The following is a 24001-nucleotide window of genomic DNA, read 5'->3' on the forward strand; positions in this document are numbered from 1 at the left end:
ATAGGGCAGATATCCACCTTGACAGACTAAATACTGGTGATGCGCGGGTTTACTGATAACCCATGGAGTCTGTTTGATTGTGTGTGGACAGGTGTCTTTTATACAGGTAATGAGTTCAAACAGGTGCAGTTAATACAGGTAATGAGTGGAGAACAGGAGGGCTTCTTAAAGAAAAACTAACAGGTCTGTGAGAGCCGGAATTCTTACTGGTTGGTAGGTGATCAAATAATTGCAATAAAATGCAAATGAATTACTTAAAAATCATACAATGTGATTTTCTGGATTTTCTGGATTTTTTAGATTCCGTCTCTCACAGTTGAAGTGTACCTATGATAAAAATTACAGACCTCTACATGCTTTGTAAGTAGGAAAACCTGCAAAATCGGCAGTGTATCAAATACTTGTTCTCCCCACTGTATCTAAATCAGGCAAAAAAAATCCTGCAGTTAAAAAATCGTTCTGCCATCTTTGACTGTAGCCTCTATATTAGCTGGTTAGGGTTGGGTTCAGATATTCACATGACCACATATAGTCGGGTGGTTGGGTTAGCACCAACAGCCACCTGGACAGACCAGATACAGTTAGATGGAACATTAGATGGAACTAGGCTCAGATAAGACAGCAATGAGCAGTCTTGTGTGTAGACCTGATATTTCCCCTCATAGATTAATACATTATCTATCTATCGATCTACAGTGTTATCTACAGTGAGGGGAAAAAAGTATTTGATCCCCTGCTGATTTTGTACGTTTGCCCACTGACAAAGAAATGATCAGTCTATCATTTTAATGGTAGTTTTATTTGAACAGTGAGAGACAGAATAACAACAAAACAATCCAGAAAAACGCATGTCAAAAATGTTAGAAATTGATTTGCATTTTAATGAGGGAAATAAGTATTTGACCCCCTCTCAATCAGAAATATTTCTGGCTCCCAGGTGTCTTTTTATACAGGTAAAGAGCTGAGATTAGGAGCACACTCTTAAAGGGAGTGCTCCTAATCTCAGTTTGTTACCTGTATAAAAGACACCTGTCCACAGAAGCAATCAATCAATCAGATTCCAAACTCTCCACCATGGCCAAGACCAAAGAGCTCTCCAAGGATGTCAGGGACAAGATTGTAGACCTACACAAGGCTGGAATGGGCTACAAGACCATCGCCAAGCAGCTTGGTGAGAAGGTGACAACAGTTGGTGAGATTATTAGCAAATGGAACAAACACAAAATAACTGTCAATCTCCCTCGGCCTGGGGCTCCATGCAAGATCTCACCTCGTGGAGTTGCAATGATCATGAGAACGGTGAGGAATCAGCCCAGGACTACACGGGAGGATCTTGTCAATGATCTCAAGGCAGCTGGGACCATAGTCACCAAGAAAACAATTGGTAACACACTACGTCGTGAAGGACTGAAATCCTGCAGCGCCCGCAAGGTCCCCCTGCTCAAGAAAGCACATATACAGGCCCATCTGAAGTTTGCCAATGAACGTCTGAATGATTCAGAGGAGAACTGGGTGAAAGTGTTGTGGTCAGATGAGACCAAAATGGAGCTCTTTGGCATCAACTCAACTCGCCGTGTTTGGAGGAGGAGGAATGCTGCCTATGACCCCAAGAACACCATCCCCACCGTCAAACATGGAGGTGGAAACATTATGCTTTGGGGGTGTATTTCTGCTAAGGGGACAGGACAACTTCACCTCATCAAAGGGACGATGGACGGGGCCATGTACCATCAAATCTTGGGTGAGAACCTCCTTCCCTCAGCCAGGGCATTGAAAATGGGTCGTGGATGGGTATTCCAGCATGACAATGACCCAAAACACACGGCCAAGGCAACAAAGGAGTGGCTCAAGAAGAAGCACATTAAGGTCCTGGAGTGGCCTAGCCAGTCTCCAGACCTTAATCCCATAGAAAATCTGTGGAGGGAGCTGAAGGTTCGAGTTGCCAAACGTCAGCCTCGAAACCTTAATGACTTGGAGAAGATCTGCAAAGAGGAGTGGAACAAAATCCCTCCTGAGATGTGTGCAAACCTGGTGGCCAACTCCAAGAAACGTCTGACCTCTGTGATTGCCAACAAGGGTTTTGCCACCAAGTACTAAGTCATGTTTTGCAGAGGGGTCAAATACTTATTTCCCTCATTAAAATGCAAATCAATTTATAACATTTTTGACATGCGTTTTTCTGGATTTTTTTGTTGTTATTCTGTCTCTCACTGTTCAAATAAACCTACCATTAAAATTATAGACTGATCATGTCTTTGTCAGTGAGCAAACATACAAAATCAGCAGGGGATCAAATACTTTTTTCCCCTCACTGTAGATGGGTGAAAAATTAATATTTAATCAATTTTAAATTTGTGCTGTAACAACAAAATGTGGAATAAGTCAAGGGGTGTGAATACTTTCTGAAGACACCGTATCTACTGTAGATATGAAGATGTCAGATTGTAGGTCTTTACTTGACGTTGTTCTGTGTCTTCAGGGCACCAATGAAATCCTGAGGATGTACATAGCTCTGACTGGGATGCAGTATGCTGGTAAAATACTGACCGGCAAAATCAAGTAAGTAACTTAAAGCTGCAACATGTAACGAAATATGAGTTATAGATCTGTCATTCTCATTTCTGCATATTGCACCTTTTAAGATAAACTACATGACCAAGAGTATGTGGACACCTGCTCGTCAAACATCTCATTCCAAAATCATGGGCATTAATATGGAGTTGGTCCCCCCTTTGCTGCTATAACAGCCTCCACTCTTCTGGGAAGGCTTTCCACTAGATGTTGGAACATTGCTGCGGGGACTTGCTTCCATTCAGCCACAAGAGCATTAGTGAGGTCGGGCACTGATGTTGGGCGATTAGGCCTGGCTCGCAGTCGGCGTTCCAATTCATCCCAAAGGTGTTCGATGGAGTTGAGGTCAGGGCTCTGTGCAGGCCAGTCAAGTTCTTCCACACCGATCTCAACAAACCATTTCTGTACGGACCTTGCTTTGTGCACAGGGGCATTGACATGCTGAAACAGGAAAGGGCATTCCTCAAACTGTTGCCACAAAGTTGGAAGCACAGAATCATCTAGAATGTCATTGTATTATGTAGCGTTAAGAGTTGACGGAAAGGTGGCATTACATTTACATCATTTAGCAGACGCTCTTATCCAGAGCGACTTACAAATTGGTGCATTCAAGTTATGATAGCCAGTGGGACAACCACTTTGTTTTGTTTTTTAGTTTGTTTTTTATGGGGGGTTATGAAGGATTACTTTTATACTATTCAAGGTATTCCTTAAAGAGGTAGGGTTTCAAGTGTCTCCGCTGTCCTGGCGTCATTAGGGGCCATCCAATGACGGTGCCACATTGAAAGTTACTGAGCTCTTCAGTAAGGCCATTCTGCTGCAAATGTTTGTCTATAGAGATTGCATGGCTGTGTGCTCGATTTTATACACCTGTCAGCAACGGGTGTCACTGATATAGCTGAATCTACTAATTTGAAGGGGTGTCCACATACTGCTGTATATATAGTGTATCATGTGGAATGGGGATTCTGATCACCTCAATTCATGACATTTCTATCTGCAACATTCTGAACGTGTCACCTGTCTTTCTCTGCCTTGTCCAATCAGGGAGATGAAGAAGGGGAATGTGGGCATGGCCTTGGAGATGTTGGGCAGGAAGTTGGGAGACGCGTTGGGGAGGAAGGTGGACCTGGGACTGACTGGGAGGGACGGGGTGGTGCATCCTGCTCTGGCGGTGCGTACCTTATTTAACCTTTAACCCCTAACATTGACCTTGACTGAATGGGACGGCACATACCTCATATGCAGTACTACAGTGCATTCCGAAAGTATTCAGACCCCTTGACTTTTTCCACATTTTATTACATTACAGCCTTATTATAAAATGTATTAATTTGTTTTTTTTCCTCATCAATCTACACACAAGCCCCCGTAATGACAAAGTGAAAACTGTTTAAAAATACATTAACAATTGTTCAAATGTATATTATTTTTTTACTGAAATGTCACATTTACATAAGTATTCTGACCCTTTACTCAGTACTTTGTTGAAGCACCTTTGGCAGCGATTACAGCCTCGAGTCTTCTTGGGTATGACGCTACAAGCTTGGCTCACCTGTAGACTATCTACAGTGCCTTGCAGTATTCATCCCCCTTGCCGTTTTTCCTATTTTGTTGCATTACAACCTGTAATTTAAATGGATTTTTTTTTGGATTTCATGTAATGGACATACACAAAATAGTCCAAATTGGTGAAGTGAAATGAAAAAAAAAACTTGTTAAAAAAAATCTAAGAAATTAATAACGGAAAAGTGGTGCGTGCATATGTATTCACCCCCTTTGCTATGAAGCCCCTAAATAAGATCTGGTGCAACCAATTACCTTCAGAAGTCACATAATTAGTTAAATAAAGTCCACCTGTGTGCAATCTGTCAAAGTGTCACATGATCTGTCACATGATCTCAGTATATGTACACCTGTTCTGAAAGGCCCAAGAGTCTGCAACACCACTAAGCAAGGGGCACCACCAAGCAAGCGGCACCACCAAGCAAGCGGCACCATGAAGACCAAGGAGCTCTCCAAACAGGTCAGGGACAAAGTTGTGAAGTACAGATCAGGGTTGGGTTATAAAAAAATATCAGACACTTTGAACATCCCACGGAGCACCATTAAATCCATTATTAAAAAATTGAAAGAAAATGGCACCACAACAAAAATGCCAAGAGGGGGCCGCCCACCAAAACTCACAGACCAGGCAAGGAGGGCATTAATCAGAGAGGCAACAAAGAGACCAAAGATAACCCTGAAGGAGCTGCAAAGCTCCACAGCAGAGATTGGAATATCTGTCCATAGGACCACTTTAAGCCGTACACTCCACAGAGCTGGGCTTTACTGAAGGGTGGCCAGAAAAAAGCCATTGCTTAAAGAAAAAAATAAGCAAACACGTTTGGTGTTCGCCAAAAGGCATGTGGGAGACTCCCCAAATATATGGAAGAAGGTACTCTGGTCAGACTAAAATGTAGCTTTTTGGCCATCAAGGAAAATGCTATGTCTGGTGCAAACCCAACACCTCTCATCACCCCGAGAACACCATCCCCACAGTGAAGCATGGTGGCGGCAGCATCATGCTGTGGGGATGTTTTTCATCGGCAGGGACTGGGAAACTGGATGGCGCTAAATACAGGGAAATTCTTGATGGAAACCTGTTTCAGTCTTCCAGAGATTTGAGACTGGAACGGAGGTTCACCTTCCAGCAGGACAATGATCCTAAGCATACTGCTAAAGCAACACTTGAGTGGTTTAAGGGGAAACGTCTTGGAATGGCCTAGTCAAATCCCAGACCTCAATCCAATTGAGAATCTGTGGTATGACTTAAAGATTGCTGTACACCAGTGGAACCCATCCAACTTGAAGGAGCTGGAGCAGTTTTGCCTTGAAGAATGGGCAAAAATCCCAGTGGCTAGATGTGCCAAGCTTATAGAGACATACCCCAAGGGACTTGCAGCTGTAATTGCTGCAAAAGGTGGCTCTACAAAGTATTGACTTTGGGGGGGGTGAATAGTTATGCACGCTCAAGTTTTCAGTTGTTTTGTCTTATTTCTTGTTTTTCACAACAACAACAAAAACATTTGCATCTTCAAAGTGGTAGGCATGTTGTGTAAATCAAATGATACAAACCCCAAAAGAATCCATTTTAATTCCAGGTTGTAAGGCAACAAAATAGAAAAAATGCCAAGGGGGGTGAATACTTTCGCAAGCCACTGTATTTGTGGAGTTTCTCCCATTCTTCTCTGCAGATCCTCTCAAGCTCTGTCAGGATGGATGGGGAGAGTCGCTGCACAGCTATTTTCAGGTCTCTCCAGAGATGTTAAATCGGGTTCAAGTCCTAGTTCTGGCTGGGCCACTCAAGAACATTCAGAGACTTGTTCCGAAGCCACTCCTGCGTTGTCTTGGCTGTGTGCTTAGGGTCTTTGTCCTGTTGGAAGGTGAACCTTTGCCCCAGTCTGAGGTCCTGAGCGCTCTGGAGCAGGTTTTCATCAAGGATCTCTCTGTACTTTGTGCCGTTCATCTTTCCCTCGATCCTGACTAGTCACCCAGTCCCTGCCGCTGAAAAACATCCCCACAGCATGATGCTGCCACCACCATGCTTCACCGTAGGGATGGTGCCAGGTTTCCTCCAGACGTGACTCTTGGCATTCAGGCAAAATAGTTCCATTTTGGTTTCATCAGACCATAGAATCTTGTTTCTCATGGTGTGAGAGTCTTTATGTGCCTTTTGGCAAACTCCAAGCGGGCTGTCGTGCCTTTTACTGAGGAGTGGCTTCTGTCTGGCCACTCTACCATAAAGGCCTGATTGGTGGAGTGCTGCAGAGATGGTTGTCCTTCTTGAAATCAAATCACATTTGCCACATGCGTCGAATACAACAGGTGTAGACCTTACAGTGAAATGCTTATTTACAAGCACTTAACCTACAACGCAGTTTTAAGAAAATAAAAAAAGTGTTAAGTAAAAAATAGCAAATAATTAAAGAGCAGCAGTAAAATAAGATGACAGTAGGGAGGCTATATACAGGGGGTACCGGTACAGAGTCAATGTGAAATAACAGTATGGAGGCTATATACAGGGGGTACCGGTGCAGAGTCAATGTGCGGGGGCATCAGCTAGTCGAGGTAATTGAGGTAATATGTACATGTGGGTAGAGTTAAAGTGACTATGCATAAATAATAAACAGAGTAGCAGCAGCATAAAAGAGGGGGTGGGGTGGGGTTGGGGGGCAATGCAAATAGTCCGGGTAGCCATGATTAGCTGTTCAGGAGTCTTATGGCTTGGGGGTAGAAGCTGTTAAGAAGCCTTTTGGACCTAGACTTGGCGCTCCGGTACCGCTTGCCGTGCGGTAACAGAGAGAACAGTCTGACTAGGGTGGCTGGAGTCTTTGACAATTTTTAGGGCCTTCCTCTGACACCGTCTGGGATGGAGGTCCTGGATAGCAGGAAGCTTGGCCCCAGTCATGTACTGGGCTGTACGCACTACCCTCTGTAGTGCGTTGCGGTCGGAGGCCGAGCAGTTGCCATACCAGGCTGTGATGCAACGCTCTCGATGGTGCAGCTGTAAAACTTTTTGAGGATCTGAGGACCCATGCCAAATCTTTTCAGTCTCCTGAGGGGGAATAGGCTTTGTCGTGCCCTCTTCACGACTGTCTTGGTGTGTTTGGACCATGATAGTTTGTTGGTGATGTGGACACCAAGGAACTTGAAGCTCTCAACCTGTTCCACTACTGACCCGTCGATGAGAATGGGGGCGTGCTCAGTCTTCTTTTTTTTCCTGTAGTCCACAATCATCTCCTTTGTCTTGCTCACATTGAGGGAGAGGTTGTTATCCTGGCACCACACAGCCAGGTCTCTGACCTCCTTCCTATAGGCTGTCTCATCATTGTCGGTGATCAGGCCTACCACTGTTGTGTCGTCGGCAAACTTAATGATGTTGTTGGAGTCGTGCCTGGCCATGCAGTCATGGGTGAACAGGGAGTACAGGAGGGGACTGAGCACGCACCCCTGAGGGGCCCCCGTGTTGAGGATCAGCGTAGCAGATGTGTTGTTACCTACCCTTACCACCTGGGGGCGGCCCGTCAGGAAGTCCAGGATCCAGTTGCAGAGGGAGGTGTTTAGTCCCAGGGTCCTTAGCTTAGTGATGAGCTTTGAGGGCACTATGGTGTTGAACGGTGAGCTGTAGTCAATTAATAGCATTCTCACGTAGGTGTTCCTCTTGTCCAGGTGGGAAAGGGCAGTGTGGAGCGCAATAGAGATTGCGTCATCTGTGGATCTGTTAGGGTGGTATGCAAATTGGAGTCGGTCTAGGGTTTCTGGGATAATGTTGATGTGAGCCATTACCAGCCTTTCAAAGCACTTCATGGCTACAGACGTGAGTGCTATGGGTCTGTAGTCATTTATGCAGGTTATCTTAGGGTTCTTGGGCACAGGGACTATGGTGGTCTGCTTGAAACATGTTGGTATTACAGACTCAGTCAGGGACATGTTGAATATGTCAGTGAAGACACTTGCCAGTTGGTCAGCACATGCTCTGAGTACACGTCCTGGTAATCCGTCTGGCCCTGCGGCCTTGTGAATGTTGACCTGCTTAAAAGTCTTACTCACATCGGCTACGGAGAGCGTGATCGCATATTCATCCGGAACAGCTGATGCTCTCATGCATGCTTCAGTGTTGCTTGCCTCGAAGCGAGCATAGACGTGATTTAGCTCGTCTGGTAGGCTTGTGTCTTTGGGCAGCTCGTGGCTGTGCTTCCCTTTGTAGTCTAATAGTTTTCATGCCCTGCCACATCCGACGAGCGTCAGAGCCAGTGTAGTACGATTCAATCTTAGTCCTGTATTGACGCTTTGCCTGTTTGATGGTTCGTCGGAGGGCATAGCGGGATTTCTTATAAGCGTCCGGGTTAGAGTCCCGTTCCTTGAAAGCGGCAGCTCTGCCCTTTAGCTCAGTGCGGATGTTTCCTGTAATCCATGGCTTCTGGTTGGGGTATGTACGTACGGTCACTGTGGGGACGACATCATCAATGCACTTATTGATGAAGCCAGTGACTGATGTGGTGTACTCATCAATGCTATCGGAAGAATCCCGGAACATGTTCCAGTCTGTGCTAGCAAAACAGTCCTGTAGCTTAGCATCTGCGTCATCTGACCACTTCCTTATTAACCGAGTCACTGGTGCTTCCTGCTTTAGTTTTTGCTTATAAGCAGGAATCAGGAAGATAGAATGATGGTCAGATTTGCCAAATGGAGGGCGAGGGAGAGCTTTGTATGCGTCTCTGTGTGTGGAGTAAAGGTGGTCTAGAGTTTTTTCCCTCTGGTTGCACATTTAACATGCTGGTAGAAATGAGGTAGAACGGATTTAAGTTTCCCTGCATTAAAGTCCCCGGCCACTAGTAGCGCTGCCTCTGGATGAGTGTTTTCCTGTTGACTTATGGCCTTGTACAACTCATTCAGTGCAATCTTAATGCCAGCATTGGTTTGTGGTGGTAAATAGACAGCTATGAAAAATATAGATGAAAACTCTCTTGGTAAATAGTGTGGTCTACAGCTTATCATAAGATACTCTACCTCAGGCGAGCAAAACCTCGAGACTTCCTTAGTATTTCATTTTATGCACCAGCTGTTGTTTACAAATATACACAGACCGCCACCCCTTGTCTTACCAGAGTCAGCCGTTCTATCCTGCCGATGTAGCGTATATCCCGCCAGCTGTATGTTATCCATGTCGTCGTTCAGCCACGACTCGGTGAAACATAAGATATTACAGTTTTTAATGTCCCGTTTGTAGGATAACCGTAATCTTAGGTCATCCAATTTGTTCTCCAATGATTGAAGATTGGCTAATAGGATTGATGGATGAGGCAGTTTACTCGCTCGCCGTCGGCTTACAAGGCACCCCGACCTACGTCCACGATATCTCCGTCTCTTCCTCATGCGAATGACGGGGATTTGGGCCTTGTCGGGTGTCTGTAAGATGTCCGACTCGTTGAAGAAAAAAATATTTGTTCAATACGAGCTGAGTAATCGCTGTCCTGATATCCAGAAGCTCTTTTTCGTCATAAGAGACGATGGCAGAAACATTATGTACAAAATAAATTAAAAATAACGCGAAAAAACACACATAATAGTGCAATTGGTTAGAGAGCTGTAAAACGGCAGCCTTCCTCCTACCGCACCAGATACTGACTGTGAGGTTCTCCCATCTTCACAGAGGAACTCTGGAGCTCTGTCAGAGTGACCATTGGGTTCTTGGCCACCTCCCTGACCAAGGTCCTTCTCCCCCGATTGCTCAGTTTGGCCGGGCAGCCAGCTCTAGGAAGAGTCTTGGTGGTTCCAAACTTCTTCCATTTAAGGATGATGGAGGCCACTGTGTTCTTTTGGTACCCTTCCCCAGATCTGTGCTTCGACACAATCCTGTCTCTGAGCTCTACGGACAATTCCTTCGACTTCATGGCTCGGTTTTTGCTCTGACATGCACTGTCAACTATGGGACCTTATGTAGACAGGTGGGTGCCTTTCCAAATCATGTCCAATCAATTTCCTCACACAGCCCATCTGCCCTTCTCCCGACCGGCGACACTAAAGCTGCCAGTCGGAAGCAAGACGCTTTTTTGTAGCTATTAACCTCTACGGGATCAGTGTCCCGTATACGGGACGGTTGAGCTAATGTGCGCTAATGTGATTAGAATGACAGTTGTAAGTAACAGCAAACTTTCCTGGACATAGACATGTCTTAGATGGGCAGAAAGCTGAAACTAACCCTAACCCTTTCCTAGACATAGACATGTCTTAGATGGGCAGAAAGCTGAAACTAACCCTAACCCTTTCCTAGACATAGACATGTCTTATATGGGCAGAAAGCTTAAACTGCAATATTATATTGTTTCTCTTGGATTTCAAAGATGATGAAAAAAAACAAAGAAAACACTTTTTATTTTATTTTTATTATTATCTTTTACCAGATCTAATGTGTTATATTCTCCTTCATTCATTTCACATTTCCACAAACTTCAGTGTTTCCTTTCAAATGGTATCAAGAATATGCATATCCTTGCTTCAGGTCCTGAGCTACAGGCAGTTAGATTTGGGTTTGTCATTTTAGACAAAAATGGGAAAAAAAGGGTCCGATCCTTAAGAGGTTAAGTTGTAGATTCCCACAAAAAACAGTAATTAAGCTGGAATTGTGTAGTAATGCAAATAGGAAATGTTTGTTCACCAGTAGGCATGTCCCAAAACTCTGCTCATCACTACTCAAATTAAAACATCATCAATACTGACTTACCACTCCTGTATGTAGTCAATAAGTAGTGAAACAACGTATTATTGATTAGAACTTGTAAGATAGTGATGAATAGTAAGTTAGTTGGGTTTTTCATGCGGTTGTGGCAATATACTGCCATCTGGTGGCGATATACTGCCATCTGGTGGCGATATACTGCCATCTGGTGGCGACTAGATAACAATTGCATAATATTGATGGTCTTTGAAAATAAACATTATTGCTTGAAAAAGTACTTAAGTCCTTGAATTTGACTTGTTACTTACTGTGCTAACCCTGCATTCTGTCACATGATGTTTATGAACCATTCTGTCACATGATGTTTATGTGCTAACCCTGCATTCTGTCACATGATGTTTATGTGCTAACCCTGCATTCTGTCACATGATGTTTTTAAACCATTCTGTCACTTTGGTAGGAATGATCTAATGCGGAGTTTCCCAACTATCTCCTCGGGCCCCCCAGACATTCCACATGTTTGTTTTAACCCTAAACTGGTGCACCTGATGTAATTAGTCAACTAATCATCAAGCCTTTGACTAATCATCAAGACTTTGACTAATTGAATCAGGTGTGCCAGTTTAGGATTAAAACAAAACTGCTAGAAAGTCTGGGGGGGCCCGAGGAGAGGGTTGGGAAACCCTGATCTAAAGAGTGAATGGAATGTATAAATGAAGTCATGGTTTCCCTGTCCCCTATTCTCTCCCAGGACAGTGCCCGAGGAGAGGGTTGGGAAACCCTGATCTAATGTATAAATGAAGTCATGGTTTCCCTGTCCCCTATTCTCTCCCAGGACAGTGCCCGAGGAGAGGGTTGGGAAACCCTGATCTAAAGAGTGAATGGAATGTATAAATGAAGTCATGGTTTCCCTGTCCCCTATTCTCTCCCAGGACAGTGCCCGAGGAGAGGGTTGGGAAACCCTGATCTAAAGAGTGAATGGAATGTATAAATGAAGTCATGGTTTCCCTGTCCCCTATTCTCTCCCAGGACAGTGCCCGAGGAGAGGGTTGGGAAACCCTGATCTAATGTATAAATGAAGTCATGGTTTCCCTGTCCCCTATTCTCTCCCAGGACAGTGCCCGAGGAGAGGGTTGGGAAACCCTGATCTAATGTATAAATGAAGTCATGGTTTCCCTGTCCCCTATTCTCTCCCAGGACAGTGCCCGAGGAGAGGGTTGGGAAACCCTGATCTAATGTATAAATGAAGTCATGGTTTCCCTGTCCCCTATTCTCTCCCAGGACAGTGCCCGAGGAGAGGGTTGGGAAACCCTGATCTAATGTATAAATGAAGTCATGGTTTCCCTGTCCCCTATTCTCTCCCAGGACAGTGCCCGAGGAGAGGTTGGGAAACCCTGATCTAATGTATAAATGAAGTCATGGTTTCCCTGTCCCCTATTCTCTCCCAGGACAGTGCCCGAGGAGAGGGTTGGGAAACCCTGATCTAAAGAGTGAATGGAGTCATGGTTTCCCTGTCCCCTATTCTCTCCCAGGACAGTGCCCGAGGAGAGGGTTGGGAAACCCTGATCTAATGTATAAATGAAGTCATGGTTTCCCTGTCCCCTATTCTCTCCCAGGACAGTGCCCGAGGAGAGGGTTGGGAAACCCTGATCTAAAGAGTGAATGGAGTCATGGTTTCCCAGTCCCCTATTCTCTCCCAGGACAGTGCCCGAGGAGAGGGTTGGGAAACCCTGATCTAAAGAGTGAATGGAGTCATGGTTTCCCTGTCCCCTATTCTCTCCCAGGACAGTGCCCGAGGAGAGGGTTGGGAAACCCTGATCTAATGTATAAATGAAGTCATGGTTTCCCTGTCCCCTATTCTCTCCCAGGACAGTGCCCGAGGAGAGGGTTGGGAAACCCTGATCTAATGTATAAATGAAGTCATGGTTTCCTGTCCCTATTCTCTCCCCAGGACAGTGCCCGAGGAGAGGGTTGGGAAACCCTGATCTAATGAGTAAATGGAGTCATGGTTTCCCTGTCCCCTATTCTCTCCCAGGACAGTGCCCGAGGAGAGGGTTGGGAAACCCTGATCTAAAGAGTGAATGGAGTCATGGTTTCCCTGTCCCTATTCTCTCCCAGGACAGTGCCCGAGGAGAGGGTTGGGAAACCCTGATCTAATGTATAAATGAAGTCATGGTTTCCCTGTCCCCTATTCTCTCCCAGGACAGTGCCCGAGGAGAGGGTTGGGAAACCCTGATCTAAAGAGTGAATGGAGTCATGGTTTCCCTGTCCCTATTCTCTCCCAGGACAGTGCCCGAGGAGAGGGTTGGGAAACCCTGATCTAAAGAGTGAATGAAGTCATGGTTTCCCTGTCCCCTATTCTCTCCCAGGACAGTGCCCGAGGAGAGGGTTGGGAAACCCTGATCTAAAGAGTGAATGAAGTCATGGTTTCCCTGTCCCCTATTCTCTCCCAGGACAGTGCCCGAGGAGAGGGTTGGGAAACCCTGATCTAAAGAGTGAATGAAGTCATGGTTTCCCTGTCCCCTATTCTCTCCCAGGACAGTGCCAGGAAACTGGAGCAGAACGTGGCCCAGTTTGGCTCCACAGTGGAGAACCTGCTGTACAGATATGGAAAGGTACATTATAGCCTTATTATGTATATACAGTGCCTTCAGAAAGTATTAATACCCCTTGACTTATTCCAAAATTCTTCAATCTCTGTCAAGTTGGTTGTTGATTATTGCTAGAAAACCATTTTCAGGTCTTCCCAAGTAGATTTATTTTAAGGCGTTTCAAGTAGATTTAAGTCAAAACTGTAACTCGCCACTCAGGAACATTCACTGTCTTCATGGTAAGCAACTCCAATGTAGATTTGGCCTTGTGTTTTAGGTTATTGTCCTGCTAAAAGTTTCCTCTAGGATGTTGCCTGTGCTTAGCTCCATTTTGTTAATTTTATTAATCCTTAAAAACTACCCAGTCCTTAACGATGACAAAGATTTGCACCAAACATAATGTTTTGTATTCAGGACATAAAGTTAATTTCTTTGAAGTTTTAATTTAGTGCCTTATTGCAAACAGGATGCATGTTTTGGAATCTTTTTATTCTGTACAGGCTTCCTTCTTTTCACTTAATACAATTAGGTTAGTATTGTGGAGTAACTACAATGTTGTTGATCCATCCTCAGTTTTCTCCCATCACAGCCATTAACCTCTAACTGTTAAAGTCACCATTGGCCTCATGGTGAAATCCCTGAGCAGTTTCCTTCCTCTCCGGCAACTGAGTTAGGAAGGACGCCTGTATCTTTGTAGTGACTGGGTGTATTGATACACCATCCAAAGTGTAATTAATAACTTCACCATTCTCAAAGGGTTATTCAATGTCTGCTTTTTTTAAATACTTTTTTTTATGTACCAATAGGTTATTTGCAAAGCGTTGGAAAACCTCCCTGGTCTTTGTGGTTGAATCTGTGTTTGAAATTCAATTCACTGCTCAACTGATGGACCTTTATAGATAATTGTATGTGTGGGGTACAGAGATGAGGTAGTCATTCAGAAATCATGTTAAACACTATTATTGCACACCAGAGGCGCACCTTTTGTTTTAGAAGGGGGCGAGGGACGGGACATAACTTGGGTGGAGGGTCTGGGGGTCCTCCCATTTTTTGGTGCATCTAATGTTCAATCTTCACAATCTAATATGACCCATGGCCCTTCTAGCTGTCTCTATTTAGAACAATGCCCACAGTCATCAAGCTAGGTAAGAGATCATTATTAAATATGTTTAAGCGTTTGATAAGACTGAACTAAATCAATGATAATTCAATAATCAATCTCAAATATATATATATATATATTTTTTTATTTTTATTATTATTATTATTTTTTATTTTTTTCTGTTCAAATATTTTTTATTGAACATACACAAGAATGGTGTATAGGTATGAAAGACATGTGTACAGTTCTTATCTAAACATAAGAGAACAGACATGAACAACAAGACCCAGAGTTCTGGACACAAAACAAATATTACAAAACACGACATACAGAACAGGGACAGGTAGAAAGAAAAAAGGGTAGATGTAACCCCCCCCACTTATACCCCCCTTTATCCCCCCCCCATTCCACCCTATTCCCCTACCGACTGCTCGGGTGTCGGGGCCAGCACACGCTGCCCAAAGGTAGATTACAATATGACAATTGAGAGTGCGTTAAAAAGTACAAATTCACAGCGCCGACTGGTCCAGGTAAGAGAGGAAAGGCTGCCAGATTTGATCAGATGTTGATAATTTATTGTTCAGAATATATCTAATTCTTTCTAAGTGTACAGTTTTTGCCACTTCGCTGAGCCATAATTTGGTAGAGGGCGCTTCCCTCCTTTTCCAAAACAACAAGATACATTTTTTTGCCGAAATGAGACTGTAAGAGATTAGTTGTTTTTGGGAGTTGGTTAATCCGTTTAGGGAATCGGACACTCCCAGGATTATCAGAAGCAGGTCTGGGTCTATTGAAGTCTCCAGAACTTCAGAGAGGATCTCCCCTAACGTGGGCCTGTTTTCAGGACAGACTCCTTTAGTCCTACTGTATTCCATAGAAGGCATCCAGACCTCCCCTGACGTGGGCCTGTTTTCAGGACAGACTCCTTTAGTCCTACTGTATTCTATAGAAGGCATCCAGACCTCCCCTGACGTGGGCCTGTTTTCAGGACAGACTCCTTTAGTCCTACTGTATTCTATAGAAGGCATCCAGACCTCCCCTGACGTGTGCCTGTTTTCAGGACAGACTCCTTTAGTCCTACTGTATTCTATAGAAGGCATCCAGACCTCCCCTGACATTTACATTTACATTTACATTTACATTTACATTTTAGTCATTTAGCAGACGCTCTTATCCAGAGCGACTTACAGGAGCAATTAGGGTTAAGTGCCTTGCTCAAGGGCACATTAACGTCATTTAGCAGACGCTCTTAGCCAGAGCGACTCACAAATTGGTGCGTTCACCCTATAGCCAGTGGGATAACCACTTTACAATTTGGGGGGGGGGGTAGAAGGAACACTTTATCCTATCCCAGGTATTCCTTAAAGAGGTGGGGTTTCAAATGTCTCCGGAAGGTGGTGAGTGACTCCGCTGTCCTGGCGTGCCAGAGCAGCGAACAGTTTTGACTGGGCTGAGCGGGAGCTATGCTTCCGCAGAGGAAGGGGAGCCAGCAGGCCAGAGGTGGATGAACGCAATGCCCTCGTTTGGGTGTAGGGACTGATCAGAGCCTGAAGGTACAGAGGTGCCGTTCCCCTCACTGCTCCATAGGCAAGCACCATGGTCTTGTAGCGGATGCGAGCTTCAACTGGAAGCCAGTGGAGTGTGCGGAGGAGGGGGGTGACGTGAGAGAACTTGGGAAGGTTGAACACCAGACGGGCTGCGGCATTCTGGATGAGTTGTAGGGGTTTAATGGCACAGGCAGGGAGGCCAGCCAACAGCGAGTTGCAGTAGTCCAGACGGGAGATGACAAGTGCCTGGATTAGGACCTGTGCCGCTTCCTGTGTAAGGCAGGGTCGTACTCTCCGAATGTTGTAGAGCATTAACCTGCAGGGAGCGGGTCACCGCCTTGATGTTGGCGGAGAACGACAGGGTGTTGTCCAGGGTCACGCCTAGGCTCTTCGCACTTTTGGAGGAGGACACAGCGGAGTTGTCAACCGTGATGGCGAGATCATGGAACGGGCAGTCCTTCCCCGGGAGGAAGAGCAGCTCCGTCTTGCCAGGGTTCAGCTTGAGGTGGTGATCCGTCATCCATACTGATATGTCTGCCAGAGATGCGATTCGCCACCTGGTTATCAGAAGGGGGAAAGGAGAAGATTAGTTGTGTATCGTCAGCGTAGCAATGATAGGAAAGGCCATGTGAGGATATGACAGAGCCAAGTGACTTGGTGTATAGGGAGAAAAGGAGAGGGCCTAGAACTGAGCCCTGGGGGACACCAGTGGTGAGAGCACGTGGTGCGGAGACAGCTTCTCGCCACGCCACTTGGTAGGAGCGACCGGTCAGGTAGGACGCAATCCAGGAGTGAGCCGCGCCGGAGATGCCCAGCTCGGAGAGGGTGGAGAGGAGGATCTGATGGTTCACAGTATCAAAGGCAGCAGACAGGTCTAGAAGGACAAGAGCAGAGGAGAGAGAGTTAGCTTTAGCAGTGCGGAGAGTCTCCGTGACACAGAGAAGAGCAGTCTCAGTTGAATGACCAGTCCTGAAACCTGATTGGTTTGGATCAAGAAGGTCATTCTGAGAGAGATAGCAAGAGAGTTGGCTAAAGACGGCACGCTCAATAGTTTTGGAAAGAAAAGAAAGAAGGGATACTGGTCTGTAATTGTTGACATCAGTGGGGGTCGAGTGTTGGTTTTTTGAGAAGGGGAGCAACTCTCGCTCTCTTGAAGACGGAAGGGACATGGCCAGCGGTCAAGGATGAGTTGATCAGCGAGGTGAGGTAGGGGAGAAGGTCACCGGAGATGGTCTGGAGAAGGGAGGAGGGGATGGGGTCAAGCGGGCAGGTTGTTGGGCGGCCTGCAGTCACAGGGGGGAGGAGGATTCAGGAGGGAGGAAAATGTGGCAAAGAGCTTCCTAGGGTTAGAGGCAGATGCTTGGAATTTAGAGTGGTAGAAGGTGGCCTTAGCAGCAGAAACAGATGAAGAAAATGTAGAGAGGAGGGAGTGAAAAGATGCCAGGTCGGCAGGGAGTTTAGTTTTCTTCCATTTCCGCTCCGCTGCCCGGAGCTCTGTTCTGTGAGCTCGCAATGAGTCATCAAGCCACGGAGCTGGAGGGGAGGACCGAGCCGGCCGGGAGGATAGGGGACACAGAGAGTCAAAGGATGCAGAAAGGGAGGAGAGGAGGGTTGAGGAGGCAGAATCAGGAGATTGGAGGGAGAAGGATTGAGCAGAGGGAAGAGATGATAGGATGGAAGAGGAGAGAGTAGTGGGAGAGAGAGAGCGAAGGTTGCGGCGGCGCATTACCATCTGTGTAGGGGGCAGAGTGAGTAGTGTGGGAGGAGAGCGAGAGAGAAAAGGAAACAAAGTAGTGGTCGGGAGACATGGAGGGGAGTTGCAGTGAGATTAGTAGAGGAGCAGCATCTAGTGAAGATGAGGTCAAGCGTATTGCCTGCCTTGTGAGTAGGGGGGACGGTGAGAGGGTGAGGTCAAAAGAGGAGAGGAGTGGAAAGAAGGAGGCAGAGAGAAATGAGTCAAATGTGGACATAGGGAGGTTGAAATCCCCCAAAACTGTGAGGGGTGAGCCATCCTCAGGGAAGGAACTTATCAAGGCGTCAAGCTCATTGATGAACTCTCCAAGGGAACCTGGAGGGCGATAGATGACAAGGATATTAAGCTTAAATGGGCTAGTGACTGTGACAGCATGGAATTCAAATGAGGAGATAGACAGATGGGTTAGGGGGAAAAATTGAGAATGTCCACTTGGGAGAGATGAGGATTCCTGTACCACCACCCCTCTGACCAGATGCTCTCGGGGTATGCGAGAACACATGGTCAGACGAGGAGAGAGCAGTAGGAGTAGCAGTGTTTTCAGTGGTGATCCATGTTTCCGTCAGCGCCAGGAAGTCGAGGGACTGGAGGTTGGCATAGGCTGGGATGAAGTCAGCTTTGTTGGCAGCAGAACGGCAGTTCCAGAGGCTGCCTGCGACCTGGAACTCCACGTGGGTGGTGCGTGCAGGGACCACCAGGTTAGAGAGGCAGCAGCCACGCGGTGTGGTGCGTTTGTGTAGCCTGTGCAGAGAGGAGAGAACAGGGATAGGCAGAGGCATAGTTGACAGGCTGTAGCAAATGGCTACAAAAATGCAGAGGAGATCGGAATGAAATGAGCTAAGCATCTGGGAGCGGAGAGAGCAGGGCCTCCCTCACCAAAAACGTCTACCTCAGAAACTAAAATTGTTTCACTGAACCACCCGAACAAAAACTCTCCCAACTTCCGCCTTTAGAAATCAGAATTGTTGTGAACCACAGCGGTTCAATGTTTAAAGGAATAGACTCAACCCACTTTATTCAGCTAGCCAACTATGACACCATAGCTAACTAGCAAGCTAGCATCCAATAACAATAACACACCGTTTAGCACCAACACTTGGTCACAACAAACCACCAATAGTGTGATAACACACTAAACAGATCATTCGTGTCTGTGTCAAGTTCCTTTCATGACGCAGCAATGATTAGACGTTGGCTAGTTAGGACAAGTATATTGTATTTAGCTACTACCGTACAGTTAGCTGGTCGTGTTGGGTAGTTAGCAATGGCCACTGTGTTGACTTTGTTTGAAGAACGGCTAGCTAGCTAGCTTCGTGCTACACCCGGCACACAATGGCTATTGTGTTGACTCTGACTCTGTTCGAAAAAACGGCTAGGTAGCTCGCTTCGTGCTACAGCCGGCACTGCCAAGACACAGTAACTACACACAACAACCCACGATGCCTAGCTATGACGCCGTAGCTAACTTGCAAGCTAGCATCCATTAACACACAATTTAGCATCAATACTTGGTTACAACAAACTGCCAAGAGTGTGTTAGCACACTAAACAGATAATTCAAGTCCGTGTCTAGTTCCTTTCATAACGCATAACGCAGCAAAAAATTAAACGTTGGCTAGCACTACATTAACATTGGAACCAGCTCTCCAGCGTTGCTAATCGTTACCAGTAGCTACCCGCTAGCTAGCTAGCCTCGTGCTTCGATACTAACCTACAATTACCTACGGAAACCTACAATAACAACAATACTAACCTATAATAAATACAATACCTAACTACGGCTAACTACCTACCTACGATCTAATGCATGGTTAAGCAAAAATTAAACGTTGGCTAGCACTACATTAACATTGGAACCAGCTCTCTAGCGTTGCTAATCGTTACCAGTAGCAACCCGCTAGCTAGCTAGCCTCGTGCTTCGATACTAACCTACAATTACCTACGGAAACCTACAATAACAACAATACTAACCTATAATAAATACAATACCTAACTAGGGCTAAACTACCTACCTACGATCTAATACATGGTTAAGCAAAAAATTAAACGTTGGCTAGCACTACATTAACATTGGAACCAGCTCTCCAGCGTTGCTAATCGTTACCAGTAGCTACCCGCTAGCTAGCTAGCCTCGTGCTTCGATACTAACCTACAATTACCTACGGAAACCTACAATAACAACAATACTAACCTATGATAAATACAATACCTAACTACAGCTAACTACCTACCTACGATCTAATACATGGTTAAGCTTTACTCAACACCATATGAGAAGCTTACCTCCTGCTTACCTCCAGCTAGAGAAAAACACGACCTCTCCCGAGTACGTGGGCCTGTTTTCAGGACAGACTCCTTTAGTCCTACTGTATTCCATAGAAGGCATCCAGACCTCCCCTGACGTGGGCCTGTTTTCAGGACAGACTCCTTTAGTCCTACTGTATTCCATAGAAGGCATCCAGACCTCCCCTGACGTGGGCCTGTTTTCAGGACAGACTCCTTTAGTCCTACTGTATTCCATAGAAGGCATCCAGACCTTATGAAAGTTGCCCAGTAGACCCTTAATCTGGTAATAAATATAATCTAGTGATGCATGACTTGACATTTCTGCCATCCATTGTGACATTGTGGGAGGATAACCAACCTTCCAATTAATGGCAATGCATTTCTTAGCTGCTATAAATGCTAGGTTATACTGTTTCTTTTGATAACAGTCTCCAGGGTCAACATTTCCAATCAAACAAAAACAGGAAGAAGGGAGAATCTGTAGACATGCTGAGATAAAAGAACATACTCTTTGCCGGAATTCACAAGACCATAACATATGCAAATATATCCCCTTTAGTGTTATTCACCTCCAGCAGAATATGTTATTCAGTTTCACTGGCATATAGTACGTTCTATGGATGGTCTTCAACTGCAGTAATTTATGTCTGAGATGATATGAAGATGACGGGGCATTGGAACATCTGCATCCATTCATCATCATCAATAGCGTCTACCAGGTCTTCCTCACATTTTTTGTTTGACATGTTTTGAAAAGGCTCTATCAACCCCTGATACAGTTTGGAAATCAACTTTAGAGGTTTGTCAGACTGCCTTAAAATAGTTTCAATCTTTGAAGCTTCTTGCTTGTCCAGTGTTTGCTGCACAGAGAGAATAAAGTGTTGTATCTGGAAAAGTTAACCTCTGTGCCGCCCCTGGCTGCCTGAGCCTGATGAGACCCCTGTCACCATCTGATCCTGTTTAGATAAGACAAAGAATTACCTTGGTGTAAATTTACAGTGCATTCGGAAAGTATTCAGACCCCTTGACTTTTTCCACATTTTGTTACGTTACAGCCTTATTCTAAAATGGATTACATTGTTTTTTTCCCTCATAAATCTACACACAATACCCCATAATGACAAAGCAAAAACTGGTTTTTAGAAATTTCTTCAAATGTATTCTAAATAAAAAAAAAACTATCACATTTACATGAGTATGCAGACCCATTACTCAGTACTTTGTTGAAGCACCTTTCGCAGTGATTACAGCTTCAAGTCTTCTTTGGTATGACGCTACAAGCTTGGCACACCTGTATTTGGGGAGTTTCTCCCATTCTTCTCTGCAGATCCTTTCAAGCTCTGTCAGGTTGGATGGGGAACGTTGCTGCACAGTTATTTTCAGGTATCTCCAGAGATGTTCGATCGGGTTCAAGTCCGGCTCTGGCTGGGCCACTCAAGGACATTCAGAGACTTGTCCAGAAGCCACTCCTCCGTTGTCTTGGCTGTGTGCTTAGTGTTGATGTCCTGTTGGAAGGTGAACCTTCGCCCCAGTCTGAGGTCCTGAGCGCTCTGGATCAGGTTTTCATCAAGGATCTCACTGTACTTTGCTCCGTTCATCTTCCCCTCGATCCTGACTAGTCTCCCAGTCCCTGCCGCTGAAAAACATCCCCACAGCATGATGCTGCCACCACCATGCTTCACCGTAGGGATGGTGCCAGGTTTCCTCCAGACGTGACGCTTCACATTCAGGCCAAAGAGTTCAATCTTGGTTTCATCAGACCCAAGAATCTCATGGTCTGAGAGTCCTTTAGGTGCCTTTTGGCAAACTCCAAGCGGGCTGTCGTGCATTTTACTGAGGATTGGCTTCCGTCTGGCCACTCTACCATAAAGGCCTGATTGGTGGAGTGCTCCAGATATGGTTGTCCCTCTGGAAGTTTCTCCCATCTCAACAGAGGAACAGGGACCATCAGGTTCTTGGTCACCTCCCTGTCCAAGGCCCTTCTTCCCCGATTGCTCAGTTTGGCCGGGCGGCCAGCTCTAGGAAGAGTCTTGGCCAGCTCTAGGAAGAGTCTTGGTGGTTCCAAACTTTTTCCATTTAAGAATGATGGAGGCCACTGTGTTCTTTTGGTACCCTTCCCCAGATCTGTGCCTCGACACAATCCTGTCTTGGAGCTCTACTGACAATTCTAAGAAATTCTAAAAACCTGTTTTTGCTTTGTCATTATGGGGTATTGTGTGTAGATTGAGATTTTTATTTTTATTAAATCAATTTTAGAATAAGGCTGTAACATAACAAAATGTGGAAAAAGTCAAGGGTTCTGAATACTTTCCGAATGCACTGTATACATTATATATATATATATATATATTGTGATGTCACGAGAGGCTGTGTCCTGGAGGGACGTTACATCCCCCTGAGGTGGCTGCAAACCCAGACAGCTATGGCTCCATCTGCTGGTATGGTCGGGAACTCCACCCCTCTATGGCCAATCTTCCCACGCAGCTGAAACAAATGAGGAGCTGATGAGCTGAAGGTTTGGGAAGGGAAGAGACACACTGAGGGAGTGTGTGGGAAGGGAAGAGACACAGTCTCCAACCTGGGCTCTCTGGAGGACAAGAGTGCTGCACGTCCACTTCCATGAGGAATATAAGGATTTGGAGATACTTACCTTTGGGAAATACTCACCTTTGGATATATGCACCTGTGGAAATACGTGAGAGACATTTGGAAGGACTTTTTGCTGGGTTGGCCACTAGCTGCAACGTGGACTACAGTAAGGCTGGGGAAAAGTTATCTGAGCGAGTGAGAATTATGATTTTGGATGTGGAAGAGACATCCCTGAACTGTTAACCCTTAAAGAGCCACAAGAGAACAGAATTTTGTTATATTTTCGTTAATTTCCCAAGACCTATAATAAAATCCTTGTTTTGTTTGAACCTTGTCTCCTTGCACTACTGGAGCAATCCCGCTGAAAGCTGTGTAGCCTCTCGTGACGTCACAATATATATATGTAGAGCTGTTTATACAGTGTCAGTGTTAAAAGTAGGGAATTAGCCAGGGAAAATTACAGATCTATAACGTTACATTGCTATACTGACTAATAGAAACTCACATTGCGCTGAAGAAACATCTGAATATGTCGGTATTCAATCGTTTGGCCGCTGGTTTCTTCGTTTGATTCAGGTCTAATGTGATTGAGGCAAAAATAATAGCCAGTTAGAGAGCTGGTTAGCTCTAGCTAATGATACATCTACCTGACAGATAGCTAGCGGCTAGCTAGAGCTGAACTGGCTGCGGTAGCTACTAGCTAGCTAGCTGCTAGTAGTTCATTCACTTCAGTCGAGAGGGGATGAAACATTGGCTAACATAACACGTACACTACTAGCTAAGCACTGGGAATGAAAACTTTTTCTTCTTCTTCTGTCAAACAGTAGTTACCTTGACAGCTAGATCAGTCAACTAAAGATTAGCCAGTTTCAGCTCTTCTTGCCTTTACAACTCGGAGAAAAAGCGCAACACAGACAGCAGCTGCCTCTGTTCATCTCTCCCATGCTGGTCCCTTACACCAGGCTTTCAAAAGCTTTGGCTTCACACAGCCAGCCTGTCCGCACTCTCTGTGTTGTCCATGCGGTCCTAAATCCAGCCGGCGGAAACCGGAAAACAGCCTACCCGTCTACTCTGAGGCGTCCGCACACCGGTGCCACGTTTTGTATCACAGTGCAATGATAAAACTGGGGGGGTAGTAAAGTCCCCAGTGAAAGTTGCCCAGAGAGTGAGTCCATGCAACTTATTATGTGTCTTGTTATGCACATGTTTACTCCTGAATTTATTTAGGCTTGCCATAACAAAGGGGTTGAATACTTATTGACTCAAGACATGTCAGCTTTTCATTTGTAATAATTTCTAAAACCATAATTTCAATTTGACATTATGGGGTATTGTGTGTAG

General features: G+C 45.4%; 1 protein-coding gene across 2 annotated transcripts in view; it reads left to right on the top strand.

Annotated features, from left to right (window-relative positions):
• The window catches only part of acad9 (acyl-CoA dehydrogenase family, member 9), a 71552-nt gene that overhangs the window by 26514 nt on the left and 21037 nt on the right, over nt 1-24001 (top strand). The window contains exons 12-14 of one of the 2 annotated variants that reach the window (XM_041870470.2): nt 2480-2559; nt 3619-3745; nt 13330-13407. In XM_041870470.2, coding sequence (XP_041726404.1) covers nt 2480-2559; nt 3619-3745; nt 13330-13407 — 285 coding nt within the window. The remainder of the gene's footprint in view (nt 1-2479; nt 2560-3618; nt 3746-13329; nt 13408-24001) is intronic. The other variant, XM_041870471.2, reaches the window with a different exon arrangement.

This window comes from Coregonus clupeaformis, unplaced genomic scaffold (genome assembly GCF_020615455.1).
Source record: "Coregonus clupeaformis isolate EN_2021a unplaced genomic scaffold, ASM2061545v1 scaf0373, whole genome shotgun sequence".
In the NCBI taxonomy this organism is placed as follows: domain Eukaryota; kingdom Metazoa; phylum Chordata; class Actinopteri; order Salmoniformes; family Salmonidae; genus Coregonus; species Coregonus clupeaformis.